This window comes from Pogoniulus pusillus, chromosome 35 (assembly GCF_015220805.1).
Source record: "Pogoniulus pusillus isolate bPogPus1 chromosome 35, bPogPus1.pri, whole genome shotgun sequence".
Lineage (NCBI taxonomy): Eukaryota > Metazoa > Chordata > Aves > Piciformes > Lybiidae > Pogoniulus > Pogoniulus pusillus.
The window spans coordinates 10782373-10795772 of record NC_087298.1 but is presented as its reverse complement, the minus strand read 5'-3'; the positions used below and the strand labels follow the sequence as shown (position 1 = coordinate 10795772).

Below are 13400 nucleotides of genomic sequence, written 5' to 3'. Positions count from 1 at the left end.
GGTGATACAGAACTGATATAAATAGGGACTATTTCTAACCTGAAGAAGCTCTTTTCCAGTGGCACTTGGACACACTGTTAAACTGATTTCCTATAGTACTAAGCTCATTTTTAACACCCTACCTGTGAGGTAGGACTGTTGCTCATCCACAGTTTCTCTTCAAGCCCAGTTTTTAAGCCCAGACATACTCAGATGGCCCATTTAGAGTAGTTACTGTCTGAATGATGCAGTTTCGCTGTCTGGGTGACTCCAGGAGTTACAATAAAACTTCAGAAACCATTCTCCTTTTTTGTTTGCTTGCCTTTATTTGAACAATTTCTTAAACCACTGTCATTTTGGGAGAGGAAAGATTATGAATGTGCTGCTGACAAGACACCCAAAGGCTTCTTCATGAGTCCCTCTGGAAAGCAGGCACTTTGCTTATCCAATAAAGACTCCAGACACAGGTTAAGAATCTGGAATTTTAATGGGCTGTGGTGCATGAGCCAAGAATTTAAAGGATCAGGTGTGACAGAGATGCAGTGGATATAGCTCTGGTATTGATGACTGCATGCTGCCCAGGAAGTAAAATGGTTCATAGGAGCTGTTGAAGTGGCATTTATCAGTCATTACTCCTAATCATTCTGGATATCAATTATTATTCTCATCTAGAACTAAAGTGGCTCTAGGTGTTTGGGGGATTTTTTTTTCCCAATAAATGACTGAACTCAGTTTGGATAAACACAGATGTAAGCTGCTTGCCCCTCCAGAACTGAATTTGTCACCTTGCTGAGAGAAAACCATACATAGAGCAGTTTGGGTTGGGGGGGATTGCTGTTACCTTTAACCTGCTGGGTTTGTGGCTGATCGTCACACTGCAATAGCAAGGCTCACATGACCAAGCTGAAGTGTTGGGGTTTCTCCTATGGTTAGGAGAAAAATGGTCCTTAAATCCTGCTCGGGGTGGTTAAGTGTGTTACCTGCTGCTGACTGTTGTGCCACAGCAGTTGTTTCTTGATGGTCTATAATGGTTTAGTTCTCCTCGGTGATAACAGCTGTGACACTCAATGTCTGCAATCAGGAGAGGTGGCTTGGGGCTCTAATGGAGTCCCTGGTCCCTAGCAAAGGGCACAGCCATAACACAAACTTGCTTTGTGTGTGATGAAGCAGCCTGTGACCTCGTGTAGCACATACACTCATGTAGTGTGGCACCTCCTGTCACACTCTCAGGTGAGGCTCAGCAGCAGTTTAGGATAAGGTCAGTGCTGTTACCTGCTTGGTCATGTTTTGGGGGCGAGGTTCTGGGTTTGATCTAGGCAGCCAGCAGCAAGCTGCACATTGTGCTGCTGCAGGTCTAACAGAAGGATGGGCCACTGGGGTTGTAGCTGGGGTGGAAGTTGAGGTGGTCACAGGCAGTGATGAAGTTGGCTGTGCCGGTGACGCGGCTCTTCTCCAGGCCAGTGTTGAGCCCATTGTCCCGGTACATGCCACACTGCCCCAGGGCGTCTGTGAAGGCATGGGAGGTGACGTGGAAGGAGGTCTGTGAGAGCAAGAAAAGGGGGTAAGGATGCTTCAGGTACCAAGTGGTAGCACCTGCCCCATGGGGAAGGTTGGGTGCTGTGAAAATCACAGAACGGTAGGGGTTGGAAGTGACCTCTGGAGGTCATCAGGTGCAGCCAGCAGGCTAAATAAAGCAAGTTTGTCTAGGTCAGAATGCACAGCAAAGTGTTCAGGTGGGCTTTGAGTCTCCAGAGAAGGAGATTCCACAACCTCTCTGGACAGCCTGCTCCAGCACCCTCACACCAAAGAATTTTTGCCTTCTGTTTAAGTGTAACCTCCTGGATTCTAGTTTATACCCATTGCTCCTTGTCCTGTCCCTGAGCACCACTGAAAACAGGCCAGCCACATCCTTCAGTCCTTCACCCATTAGCTCTTGCTCAGCATTGCTCAGATCCCCTCTCAGGCTGCCGTTCTCCAGGCACAACAGCCCCAGGGCTTTCCTCCTCACAGAGCTGCTCCAGGCCCCTCAGCAGCTCTGTAGCCTCCGTCAGACTCTATCCAGTTGTTCCCAGTCTTTCCTGAACTGCAGAAGCCCAGAAATGGACACAGTGCTCCAGGTGCAGTGTCGCCAGGGCAGAGTAGAAGGGAGGAGAGCTCCCCTTGGCCTGCTGGCCAAACTCTTCCTATTGCACCCCGGGATACCATTGGCCTTTTTGGCCACCAGGACACACTGCCGGCTCCTGGTGAACCAGCACTCCCAGCTCCTTTTCCATGGAACTGCTTCCCGGCAGGTTACCTCCCACCTATACTGCTGCAGGAGGTACTTCTCCTCGGGTTGCCGACCCTCGTGAGGTAGAACTCTCCAGCGGCCTCGGGGAGATCATGTCCAGGGGCTGGCGCAGAGGCCAACACCTGGGACGCTGTCTCCAAAGCCCGAGGGTACCCCCCGCACCTCACCCCGCTACCTACCGGCACGTCGTGCACCGTGGGGGCTCTGCTGCCGTACTCGCCGTTGGAGGTCCGGTACAGTGGGTGACGCTCGGGCTGCCTGCGGGGACAGAGGACAAACAGGAGGGAGGAGGTGCCGGGGGAGCTCCGGGGCCCGCGCCTCGCCAGCAGCGGCACCGGAGCCGCCCTCACCCGTATCCGCGGAAGCATGCGGGCTGCTGGAAGCGGCCGGGCAGGCCGGGGCTGGTGCGGTACCAGTCGCTGGTGCGGGGAGCGGGGCTGCCCTCGACCGCCGGGCGGGCCATGGCGCTGCGGGCGGGCCGAGGCACCAAGCGTTGCCCGGAGACGGGATGCTGCGGGCGGGCAACGACCGCTCCCAGCCCCGCCCCGGGGAGGGCGCAGGGAGCGGCCCGGCCCCCGCCGCGCAGGAAGCGGAAGGCACCGTCTGACCTTCCTCATCCTCTTCCTCCGCCTCCCGAGCAGCGGCCGGGCTCGGAGCATGGCGGTGCCGCGACTCCTGCGGGCAGGTAAGCGGGACCTGCCCGGTTCGGTTCAGCCCAGCGCCCCCGTCCTGCTCCCCCCGTGTAACCTCCGTGTTTTTCTCCCCGCAGCAGCCCCGCGGCTCTACAGCACCGTACCCGTACCGGCCCCAGCCTCAGCGGCCCGGCCCCATGGTGAGTGCTGCCGTGCACCGGCCCCTTCCCTAGGGTCGCTCCCTGTCACTGCTGGCACCTGGAGCAGGCTGCCCAGGGAGCCTGTGGAGTCTCCTCTGCAGATTCCAACCCGCCTGGACACTGATGCAGGGCAAACCGCTGTGGGTGCCCTGCTTTACGACTGGTCCCTTCCGGTCTCCACCGTGCTGGGACCAGAGCTCTTTCTCCAGTCCCAGCTCATCCTCTGCAAACACAGCAAGAGGAAAGTGATTTATTTTCCTTTCCTCCTCACAGCGGTGGATGATGACAGACTGCTCACGGTGCCACTCAGCCACCCTGACTACTTCAACGTGAAGGAGCTCTTCTCCCTGAAGGATCTCTTTAATGCTCGGGTACACCTGGGGCACAAAAAGGGATGTCGGCATAGGTGAGTGTGACCCTCTTCCATGATCCAGTTCTTGTTGGCATCAGTTTCCCCTAGACCATGTCAGCATTTATGGGCTGTGATAAATAGGTCTGGATCTGCAGCTGCCCACACAGGTCCCCATTTCTGCCTGGGCAAGGCTGCTGCCCTGCAAAAGAGACCAGCGGGTGGAGGGAGGGAATTCTGCCCCTCTGCTCTACTGAGACACCACCTGCAGTACTGGGGCCAGCTCTGGAGTCCTTAGCACAGCAGAGACCTGGACTTGTTGGAGCAGAGCCACAGGAGGCCACAACAGCGATGCAAGGGCTGGAAGCCTTCTGCTGTGAGGACAGACTGAGAGAGTTGGGGTTGTCCAGCTGGAGAAGAGAAAGCTCTGGGGAGACCTTCTGGTGGTCTTTCAGTACTTAAAGAGGCCGATCAGAAAGCAGAGAGCACCTCTGGTATCGGCTGGGAGCTGGAGCGTGGGAAGGCTTTTTCGAGGCCACACCACACTCAAACTCTGCTGGGTGCCTCTCTCGCCTTGTCCCCGTGGCTCACCCTCACTCTGTTCCCCCAGGTTCATGGAGCCGTACATCTTCGGCTGCCGCCTGGAGCAGGACATCATCGACCTGGATCAAACCATGGAGCACCTCCAGCTGGCCCTCAACTTCACCGCCCACGTCGCCTACCGCAAGGGCATCATCCTCTTCGTGGGCCGCAAGCGCCAGTTTTGCCACCTGGTGGAGAGCACGGCGCGGGAGTGCGGGGAGTACGCCCACACCCGCTACTGGCAGGGCGGGCTGCTCACCAACGCCCACGTCCGCTTCGGCGCCGGCGTCCGCCTGCCCGACCTCCTCATCTTCCTCAGCAGCCTCAACAACGTCTTTGAGCCCCACGTGGCCATCCGCGATGCCGCCAAGATGAACATCCCCACGGTGGGGGTGGTGGACACGAACTGCAACCCCTGTTTGATCACCTACCCGATCCCCGGCAACGACGACAGCCCCTCGGCCGTGGAGCTCTACTGCAGGCTCTTCAAGATGACAATCATCCGTGCCAAGGACAAGAGGAGGCAGAATGAGGCTTTCGAGAAGCTGCGCGGCAAAGCGGAGGGCAAGTAGAGCCCAAAGGACAGGCACGGCCAGGCCTAGCAGCTTGCTGATGGGCGTCCTTGTTCTGCTCCCCTGGGTGCTGCAGCACTGACACTGCACCCAGAGCACCAGCTCTTGGCAGAGCTGGGCTGGTTGAGGAAGGGAGCCCTCAGCTCTGCTGCTGTGCAGAAGTCCCGTGGTGCTCACAGCAGTGGTGAGTCTCTGGCTCCAAAGGAAAGTGTCCAGAGTGATATGAGGAGAGAGGAGCCAGACCCAAGCCAGCTCCTGTCCTTGTGTTCGTCCCTGTTGCAAGGAGGTGCCTCTGTTCTGTGGCCTTCCTGTTCCTGAGCTTGTGACCTCAGATGAAATCTTGTATCTCGCTCCTCTTGACAAATAAAGGTGCCTGTGGTCCTTTCTCTTTTGCTTGTGGAGTGGGGGAGCTACAGGGGAGGCTGGCTGGCCATGGGATGCGTAGTGAAGGGTGTTTGCAGCCCGAGGACCCTCATGGCATCACAGACACAGCCTGTGTGAGGCAGATGCAGCTCCCAGTTTGCCCCAGGATCTGATCTCTGCCATCACCATGGGGAGCAGGGACTGCAGAGTGCAGCTGAGGAAAGGGAAGTCTGGCCCCTGATGTGCCTTGTGTCTGTGAGGGAGGGCTTAGAGCAGTCCTGCAGGGGTGGGAGTCTGGTCTGGAGCAGAACCTCCTGTCTGGAGTGATCTTGGAGTTTCATCACCACCACCACTAGATTAACCAGACTAACTCAGCTGCCTGGAAGTTAAGGAATGAAGCTTTATATTTACAGCTTAGCACGGTTTGCAAGCATACACATCCAATGCATTACAGATACAACTATATACAGTAAGACACAAGTTAAAACAGGAATACAAGACCCCTTCCAGCAGCCAGAGTGCCCAGGAGGGGCTCCCAACCACCCTTCCACCTTCTTTCACCTCTGCAATTACCTGAAAGGAGCCAGGCAGGGCTTGGTCTCTTCGGCCAGGCACCCAGGGACAAAACAGGAGGACACAGTCTCAAACTGTGCCAGGGCAGGTTTAGGCTGCATGTTAGGAAGAAGTTTGACATGGAAGAAGTGATTTGCATTGGAATGGGCTGCCTGGGGAGGTGGTAGAGCTGCTGTCTAAAAGGAGGCTGGATGAGGCACTTAGTGCCATGGATTAGTTAATTAGAAGGGTTAAGTGATAGGTTGGACTTGATGATCCTAGAGGTCTTTTCCAACCTGGTTAATTGTGTGGTTCTGTGATTTTTTCCCGCCCTCTCCCTTATCTCAGCATCTCCCTTAGATGCAGAGTGAGCTGGAAAGGTCAGCGAGAGGTGTTAGAAGCAGAACGATGAGTTGGGAACGTGCAGGTTCAGGCAGAGGAGTTAATACAGCAACAGCCAGGCAGAGGCTGACTTTGTCCGTGTCCTCGTTTTCATCTGTCCCGGCAGAACGAATGGGTGACACAGACATCACCGCTATTTCCCTTTCACAGCCAAAATTCTCATTTCTCTCGTTAAAATACCCCGCTTAACCACAAACCAGCGCACTGCCCCACGTCCCCACCCTGCGTCCGCGTCCCGAGCGCCCAGCCCCGGCTGCTCCCTGTCCTGAGACCTCCCATCCAGCAGGGGGCGCGGGCGGGCCGGGGTGGGCAGCGCAGATCGCCCCGCGGCGCTTCCGGCCGCCCGCCCTATATAAGCGTGAGGCGGGAGCGCCTCGGCCCTTTCGGCGCGGCGTGCGGCGGCGTTCGGGCGGCTGCGGGCGGCTGCTCCGGTCCCGGTCCTCGCTGCCCGTCCCCGCAGCCGGGGAAGGCCCATGCTGGCTGGGCGCTGCTCATGCCGCCGGCCGCGCTCCCCAGCGCTCCTTCCCGCGCCACGTTGCAGCGAAACCTCTGCAGGCCCCGCACTCTGATGGCGGCTGTCGGGCGGCGGCGGCGACCCGCTCCGCTGCTCCGCTTCAGCCCTGTCCTTGAGCAAGGGAAGGCTGCGGGATGAAAGCGTGGCTGTGGATCGACACTGAGAGAGAGGAGAACAGTGTGAGTAGAGGTGCGGATGGTTTCTGTGCCCGGCTGGCTGTGAGGGGCTGGCTTTGCTGAGCTGGGTGACCCCCCCCCAGGAGAACCGGGATTTAGTCCTTCGGTCTCCTTCCTCACCTTGTCTCGGTTTCTTGGCCTCGTACGGGACAAACTGGGTCACCCACGTGGGCTGGGAAGGGACCCGCAGCTCCCCAAGCCTCCTCCAGGCACTGCTGTGTCCGGTGTAGATTCGGCCTCTTAGAAACTATGTGTGAGAATGCGTTAAAACGAGGCAAGGGGAAGTGTTTTGAGTGAAGGAGGGGAGAAAAATGGAAGGCTGCCACCTTTAAAAACTTCTGACTAAAGTAAATCTGTTAAACCATTTTATTCAGCGTTTTTTAAAGCCTCCATCTGGGTTCGTGCGGAGTGGGGCAGGTCACAAAGGCTGTTGTGCCATCGGCTGAACCCTTGTTAGCTGCATGCTTCTGCCCCTTCATGTGTCTGCAGCCTGGCAGTAGGCAAAAGCTGATGCGAAAGAGACTCTGGGCCTTGAGAAATCGAAGGTAAGTGATGCTTAACACAAAGGCCGTCTGGCTACTCAGTGAGTGCCTTTGTAGTGCCCCGTCCTGGCTAGGTGGTAGAATCCTGTCCTTGCAAATACAAGCGGCTAGCACCTCTTCCAGTCCCTGCGGGTGGTTGGGGTGGTGTTGGGACCTGCCACCGGCGTTGCAAAGGTGGCTGCTGTGGCATCTTTGTGTCATTAGGTGGCAGAGAGAGACAGGCTATGTTCTACGCTCGTTTGTTCTGAAACCCGTGAGCACTCCGAGTGATTGATAGCCTGACAGCCGTTGTAAATAGACCGATTCATGGAAGACTCTTGCTGTTTTAGTTATTTTATAGCCTTCCCTTTCCTGGGGTTGGGTTTTTCTTAGTTCTCTTCAATATGAGAGCTGTGTGGAATAGAACAGAGCGATGCCCTGGTTGACCTTCCTGATTACTTGGAGCTTTCTAATTATTTCACCTTGAAAATGGTAGGATCCTGTTTGTAGAATCAGCCAGGTTGGAAGAGTCCTCCAAGCTCAGCCAGTCCAACCTAGCACCCAGCCCTGGCCAATCAACCAGACCATGGCACTAAGTGCCCCAGCCAGCCTTGGCTTAAACACCTCCAGGCACAGAGACTCCACCACCTCCCTGCACAGCCCATTCCAATGCCAGTCACTCTCTCTGCCAACAACTTCCTCCTAACATGCAGCGTGTACCTCCCCTGACACAACTTGAGACTGCATCCTCTTGTTCTGTTGCTGGGTGCCTGGCAGCAGAGCCCAACCCCACCTGGCTACAGCCTCCCTTCAGGTAGTTGTAGACAGCAATGAGCTCTGCCCTGAGCCTCCTCCAGGCTAAACAACCCTAAGTTGTTTATGCTTAAGTTTGTGTTACAGTGCTTGGAGTTGATCCTGGCTAAAGCCCCAAGACAAGTTGGTGATGTCACTGGACGCACGTCCTGGGAGTCTTGTGCAGCAGATTAATTCAGCTCCCTTCTTACTGGGCCTTTCAAATCTCTGTTGGTGAAACAATAACCTTATGACCAGGCTTTGAAGCATGTCTTAAGCATTTACAGGGTATGGTTGGACTCTTCCAGGTCTTTCCCAGCCAGGCAATTCTCTGATTTGATAAAACAAATGCTGTAGGTATCTCTTTTCCACTTCTTTTTTCAGAAGAAGCTGTGTGGTGTGGCAGACCCAGGAGGCTTCTCAAAGACCTGAGGTGAGCAGCAGTGGACTCTGGCTCCCCTATCAAGTAGCTCCATGCCCCATCGTGTTGCAGACGTGGTTGTTGTGCCATGGTTTGTGTCATTAGGTGGCAGAAAGGAAAAGGCTGAGTCATTCTTTGCTGATGCTCTGGAACCTGTGAGCACTTGGGAATGATGAGCAGCCTGACAATTCTTCTGTTTCTTTTGCCTTGAATGTGAATCTTATATCATGAAGGTGGACAGCTGTGGAGGGGTTGAGTCCTTCACTGTGGCAGAGAGCCATTCTCTTAATGAATTCTTTATGTGATGGACAGGAGCTGAGTTTTCTGCACTGCTCAAGCTTTTAGAAGTAAAATTTCTGTGCTGCTAACATGTGATGGCAAAAACTCATTCAGGTTTCTTAGAATCATAGAATCAGTCAGGGTTGGAAGTGACCACAAGGATCATCTAGTTCCAACCCCTCCCTGCCATGGGCAGGGATGCCCTACCCTAGATCAAGCTGGCCAGAGCACCATCCAGCCTGGCCTTAAACACCTCCAGGGACAGGGCCTCAACCACCTTGCATCTTTTATTGATTATGAGGAATCACACATCCGAATATTCGTTATCCTAAGACCCTGGAGGTTTGATCTCCTGACATGTTGCTATCATTAGGCATGGCAGATCAAAGGGCTTCCTGTGTTTGAAACATGTAACCACTCAGAGGTCAGCAGCCAAAACTCGTTTCTGTGTGGGCCTCTTTCTCCAGAGAAGCAGGGGAAGGTGGAGCAGAATTCCTGTGAAAAGCAGTTAAAATGATGCCAGTTTTAACTGCACCAGGGCAGGGTCCTTCCTTTTTGTTTGCAAGGACAGCTAGAAGTGACAGTCCTCTGTTGTTCAGTTCTATTTTTACCTTCAGCAGTCCTTTATGGACTGAAAGATGTCTCTGCTTGCTGTCTGAAAGGACAGGTTTTGAGTTTTTGCAGGGCTCCCAAAGTGCATCCTTTGAAGGGCAGCTGTCAGACAGAACGAGACACTTTGGAGAGCTCACACTCCTGTGCTACCAAAATGGGCTCTGGTGCTGCTGCAGTCTGACACAAAATGCTACTGCAAATTTTGTCACAGATAGAATCATAGAATGGTTTAGGTTGGAAGGGACCTCAAGGATCATCCCGCTCCAACCCCTTACCGTAGGCAGGAACACTCACCCCTAGAGCAGGTCACTCAAAGCCTCATCCAGCCTGGCCTTAAACACCTCCAGGGAGGAAGCACCCACAACCTCCCTGGGCAACCTGTTCCAGGGTCTCACTGTAAAGAACTTCTCCCTAACATCTAGTCTAAATCTGCCCTCTTCCAGTTCAGACCCATTACTCCTGGTCCTGTCATTACCAGACCTTGTCAATAGTCCCTCCTCAGCCTTCCTGCAGGCCCCCTTCAGATACTGGAAGGCCACTCCAAGGTCTCCTTGAATCTTTCTCTTCTCCAGGCTGCAGAGCCCCAGCTCTCTCAGCCTGTCCTCAGAGCAGAGCTGCTGCAGCCCTCTTGGCATCTTTGTGGCCCTCTGGACTTACTCCAACAGTTCCATGTCCCTCATGTGTTGAGGGCTCCAGAACTGCATGCAGTACTCCAGGTAGGGTCTGATGAGAGATGTGCAAGATGATTGTCTTGGATGTGATGAGAAAAGAGAGAAAAAAGGATTTCAGCAATCCAGGTGAAAATTTAATGCTAATACCTTGAAGCCTTTTTAAAGTCCTTCAAAGCTGTTTTCAGGCAGTGCAGCAGTGGAGTGTAGCTTGAGATCAAGCTCCCTTGTGCATTATCCTCTAACAGACAGGAAAACAAAACTATAATTGAGATCAATTTGACTCTTTTTTTGTGATTTTTTTTGCTTTCTATGTGCTCCTGTGATGGCAGAGAACTTGACCTGTAAGGCAGTGAGCTGCTAAGGAGCTCAGACACCAATCCATCCTATTTTGTGGGGGATGTTGCTGCCAGTGCCATTAAATAAAACAAGTGGTGAGAGAGACTCTGGCTACACATAGATAGCATTGTGAAACTCTGAGAGGCTTTGCAGACAGAATCTGGCAGTGCTAAATGGTGGAAAATGTCCTCATTAAATGAGCATTATGAGGGCCAAAGGTGCCATTAACCAGGCAGGGAGCTGCTGGCTGCAAAATGAGCCATTTAATTGGGAGAAGTCAGTGCAGAGCAGCAGTGGCTTTGGGGAGGGAATGCTAATAGGGTTGTTGGGGTATGGCTATGCAAAAGAGGCATGCCTTAAGATGTGGTTGCTTTACATTTCCTGCCTTGTTTTAGCCCCAGCATTCATGTGAGGTTTTTTTCATCAGACTTGACCCACATCAAGGGTCCTATTCTGGCAGTGAGTGCCTGATGAACCTCTTCAGAACTTGGCTGTGTGAGGCATGAGAGAGCTGTTAGCATATTTAGCCTTTGCTGCTAACCAGCTTCTCTAGGCTGTGTGTCTCTGCTGACAGAATTCCATGGCTCTCAGCTGTGGAAGAAATTCATACTCTGTATTAAGGTGGTTTTCAGATGGGTTAGACTTCTTCCTGCACATTAACTTCAGCATTTAGACCTGGTTAATGTCATCTGAGCTGGAATTAGCCCAGCCTGTCTTTCTCTGCACTTTTAATAGTTTGGCTCTGCACTGAGGCTGGCAAACTCACCTTGGATTTTTAGGGAGCCTGAAGTGGAGTAACCAAGAGCAAGCTCCAGCTTGTTCTGAGCAGTTCTCAATCTCCTGGACTCCCCACAGTGGTCTCTGATCTAGTGGTAAAGAGCTTCTCCTAAATCAGTGCCATTTGCCTTCTGTCACTGCTGTGGGTCCTGAACCACACAAGTGTGCAGACCCTCAGCATCCGCTGCTGGCGGCACAGTGGGAATTGAGGTGTTCCTGTGGTTCTGCAGTCCATTTCCTTCTGAAGTTTCCTTGTGAGTGCTGATACCCAAGGCCAGTTGATGTCCCTTAAATTCAGTTTTACGAGGCTTTGATTTCCTCTGGGATGTGTAAAATCGTTGGCCACTTCCCAGACAAACCTTGATGTAGCTCTGCAGATTGGCTGAGATTGAGTCAGAATTCATCATCACTTAGCCATGTCCCTTTAGCATCACATCTACATGGGTGTTTTCAACACTTCCAAGGATGAAGACTCCACCTCTTCCCTAGGCAGCCTATTCCAGGCCTTGACAACCTTTTTTGGGGGAAGAAATTGCTCTCATGACACACAAACAGAATCACAGAAACATGCAGGTGGGCAAAGCCCCTCAGGATCACTGAGTCCAACCTAGAACTCTACAAGATTCACCTTAAACCATAGCCCTAAGCACCACATCCAGACAGCCCTTAAGCACAGCCAGGATGGGGGACTCCACCTCCCTGGGCAGCTCATCCCAGTCCCTGGCTACTCACTCTGTGAAAAACTTTTGCCTAATGTCCAATCTAAACCTCCTCAGCCTCAGCTTGAGGCCATTGCCCCTTCTGTCTCCAATGACCTGTGAGCAGAGCCTAGCAGTGGCCTCTCAATGTTCCTTCAGGTAGCTGCAGACAGCAATGAAGTCTCTCAGCCTCCTCTTGCTTACCCTAACCATCCCCAGCTCCCTCAGTCACTCAGATGCTCCAGGCCCTTCCCCAGCTTCACTGCCCTCTGGACCCCTTCCAGCACCTTCACATCTCTCCTATCTCAAAACTGAGCACAGTACTCCAGTCCATCTTAAGCCTCCCCTGGCACAACTTGAGGCCATTTCCTCCTGTCCTATTGCTTGTTCCCTAGGAGAAGAGACCAACCCCACACCTCACTACAGCCTTCTTGGGGAGCTGAAAGGTTTACCCTCATCCTCCTTTTCTGCAGACTAAACATCCCCAGTTCCTTCAGCTACTCCTCACCAGACCTGTTCTACAGACCCTTCACCATCCTCCTTGCTCAGATCCTGTTTCACAGCGAGCAGCAGGGGCCTGGGTTGCTTGCTGTGGTTTAAGTAGCTGCTTGCTGATAACTTGCACTGTATTTGAAGCTGTCTGAACATTCTGGGCCTTTTGTGTTTGCAGATCATGCTTGGAGATGTAGAAGTTGTGGCAAACCTGGCTGCAGCAGCAGGACTGCTGGCAGGACCTGAAGATCTGTAGATGGCTAAAACTTCATCTTTTCTCCTGTGGTGGCCAAAGTCCACTGCAGCCATTCCATGTGCCTGTGATGCTGCCTGTGTTTGGAGTGTTTCCTTCAACCTGTGTACCCAAATGTCTGTTTCAAAACCCTTTTATCTGTGTCCTTCCTGCTCTTGGCTTTCCTATCTGAAGTGCCATGAGCTGTCCTCTCACCCTTCTCCCAGTCACCTCAGCTCAGACACTTCACACCCAGATGTTGTGGAAGAGAAAACTGGGATTGAAAGGTGATCAAGAGCGGTCTGGAATCCCAACCTAAATAAAGAAGCTCCCTCTAACAAGTCTGCAACTATGCTTCTGTGTCTAACCATTTAAGACTTTTCATAGCCGAGTACTGGGGTAGGTTTTCACTTCTCACACTGAATATCCTGCTCACTTCCATCCCCCTGTGGCACAAATCTGCCCAAATACCTCCTGATACCAAGCTGAGCAGTTCACTGTTCTGATTTTTTTTTCCTCCTTCCTCATTTTTTTTCCCCCTTTGCTCATTTTGTGTTGTGTTTTTTTCTCCTTGTGGGTTTTTTTTCCAGCTAATGTGGGAAATCTGGACAAGACACGAGAGTAAAATCTCTTTGCCTTGAGTCATTCTCTCCCATATTGCAGTGGAGCTTGTAAAGCCCTAAGCACGTGGCTGCAAACAGTTGTCCTTTTGTTCGGGGGGTGAACAAAACTTGGATGTTTTGGAGTGGGGGGTGAGTAATTAATTGCTGGGAGTGTCCCCTGCCCTCCTGGGGTATGCAGTTAGTGACGTGGTGATCTGGCAGGTCTTGGCTGGTTTTTACTGCAGTGAAGCTGAAGTATGGGGTTGCCTCAAACTTAAATACCAATTTCTTTAGGCACATCAAGGAATGTGGTTGTCTAATGCTGCTTTTGAGGGAGGGAGGAGTGGGAGCCAAGG

The 13400-nt window shown here is 53.0% G+C and overlaps 2 protein-coding genes, 1 long non-coding RNA gene and 2 other non-coding genes across 6 annotated transcripts; 4 read left to right on the top strand and 1 right to left on the bottom strand.

Moving 5' to 3' along the window:
- Positions 1 to 447: 447 nt before the first annotated feature.
- PIERCE1 (piercer of microtubule wall 1) lies at positions 448 to 2829 on the bottom strand. Its single transcript, XM_064170870.1, has 3 exons — positions 2620 to 2829; positions 2449 to 2527; positions 448 to 1519 (listed from the first exon to the last, which is right to left on the bottom strand). Exons 1-3 carry the CDS (start codon positions 2730 to 2732, stop codon positions 1334 to 1336), a joined length of 378 nt encoding a protein of 125 aa, XP_064026940.1. The 5' UTR covers positions 2733 to 2829; the 3' UTR covers positions 448 to 1333.
- Positions 2830 to 2847: 18 nt separating this feature from the next.
- MRPS2 (mitochondrial ribosomal protein S2) lies at positions 2848 to 4988 on the top strand. The gene is made up of 4 exons (XM_064170869.1): positions 2848 to 2954; positions 3039 to 3101; positions 3375 to 3507; positions 4061 to 4988. The coding sequence occupies exons 1-4, from the start codon at positions 2927 to 2929 to the stop codon at positions 4602 to 4604; spliced, it is 768 nt and encodes a 255-aa protein (XP_064026939.1). The 5' UTR covers positions 2848 to 2926; the 3' UTR covers positions 4605 to 4988.
- Positions 4989 to 6294: 1306 nt separating this feature from the next.
- Positions 6295 to 12783, top strand: LOC135190297 (uncharacterized). Of its 2 annotated transcripts, none has more exons than XR_010308475.1 (4): positions 6295 to 6614; positions 6986 to 7156; positions 8309 to 8357; positions 12389 to 12783. It is a non-coding gene; the product is annotated as an uncharacterized LOC135190297 (long non-coding RNA). The 2 variants fall into 2 exon arrangements; XR_010308476.1 differs by having other exon boundaries at positions 6295 to 6624.
- Positions 7307 to 7439, top strand: LOC135190351 (small nucleolar RNA SNORA17). Its single transcript, XR_010308487.1, has one exon. It is a non-coding gene; the product is annotated as a small nucleolar RNA SNORA17 (small nucleolar RNA).
- LOC135190352 (small nucleolar RNA SNORA17) lies at positions 8398 to 8534 on the top strand. The gene has a single exon (XR_010308488.1). It is a non-coding gene; the product is annotated as a small nucleolar RNA SNORA17 (small nucleolar RNA).
- Positions 12784 to 13400: the final 617 nt, after the last annotated feature.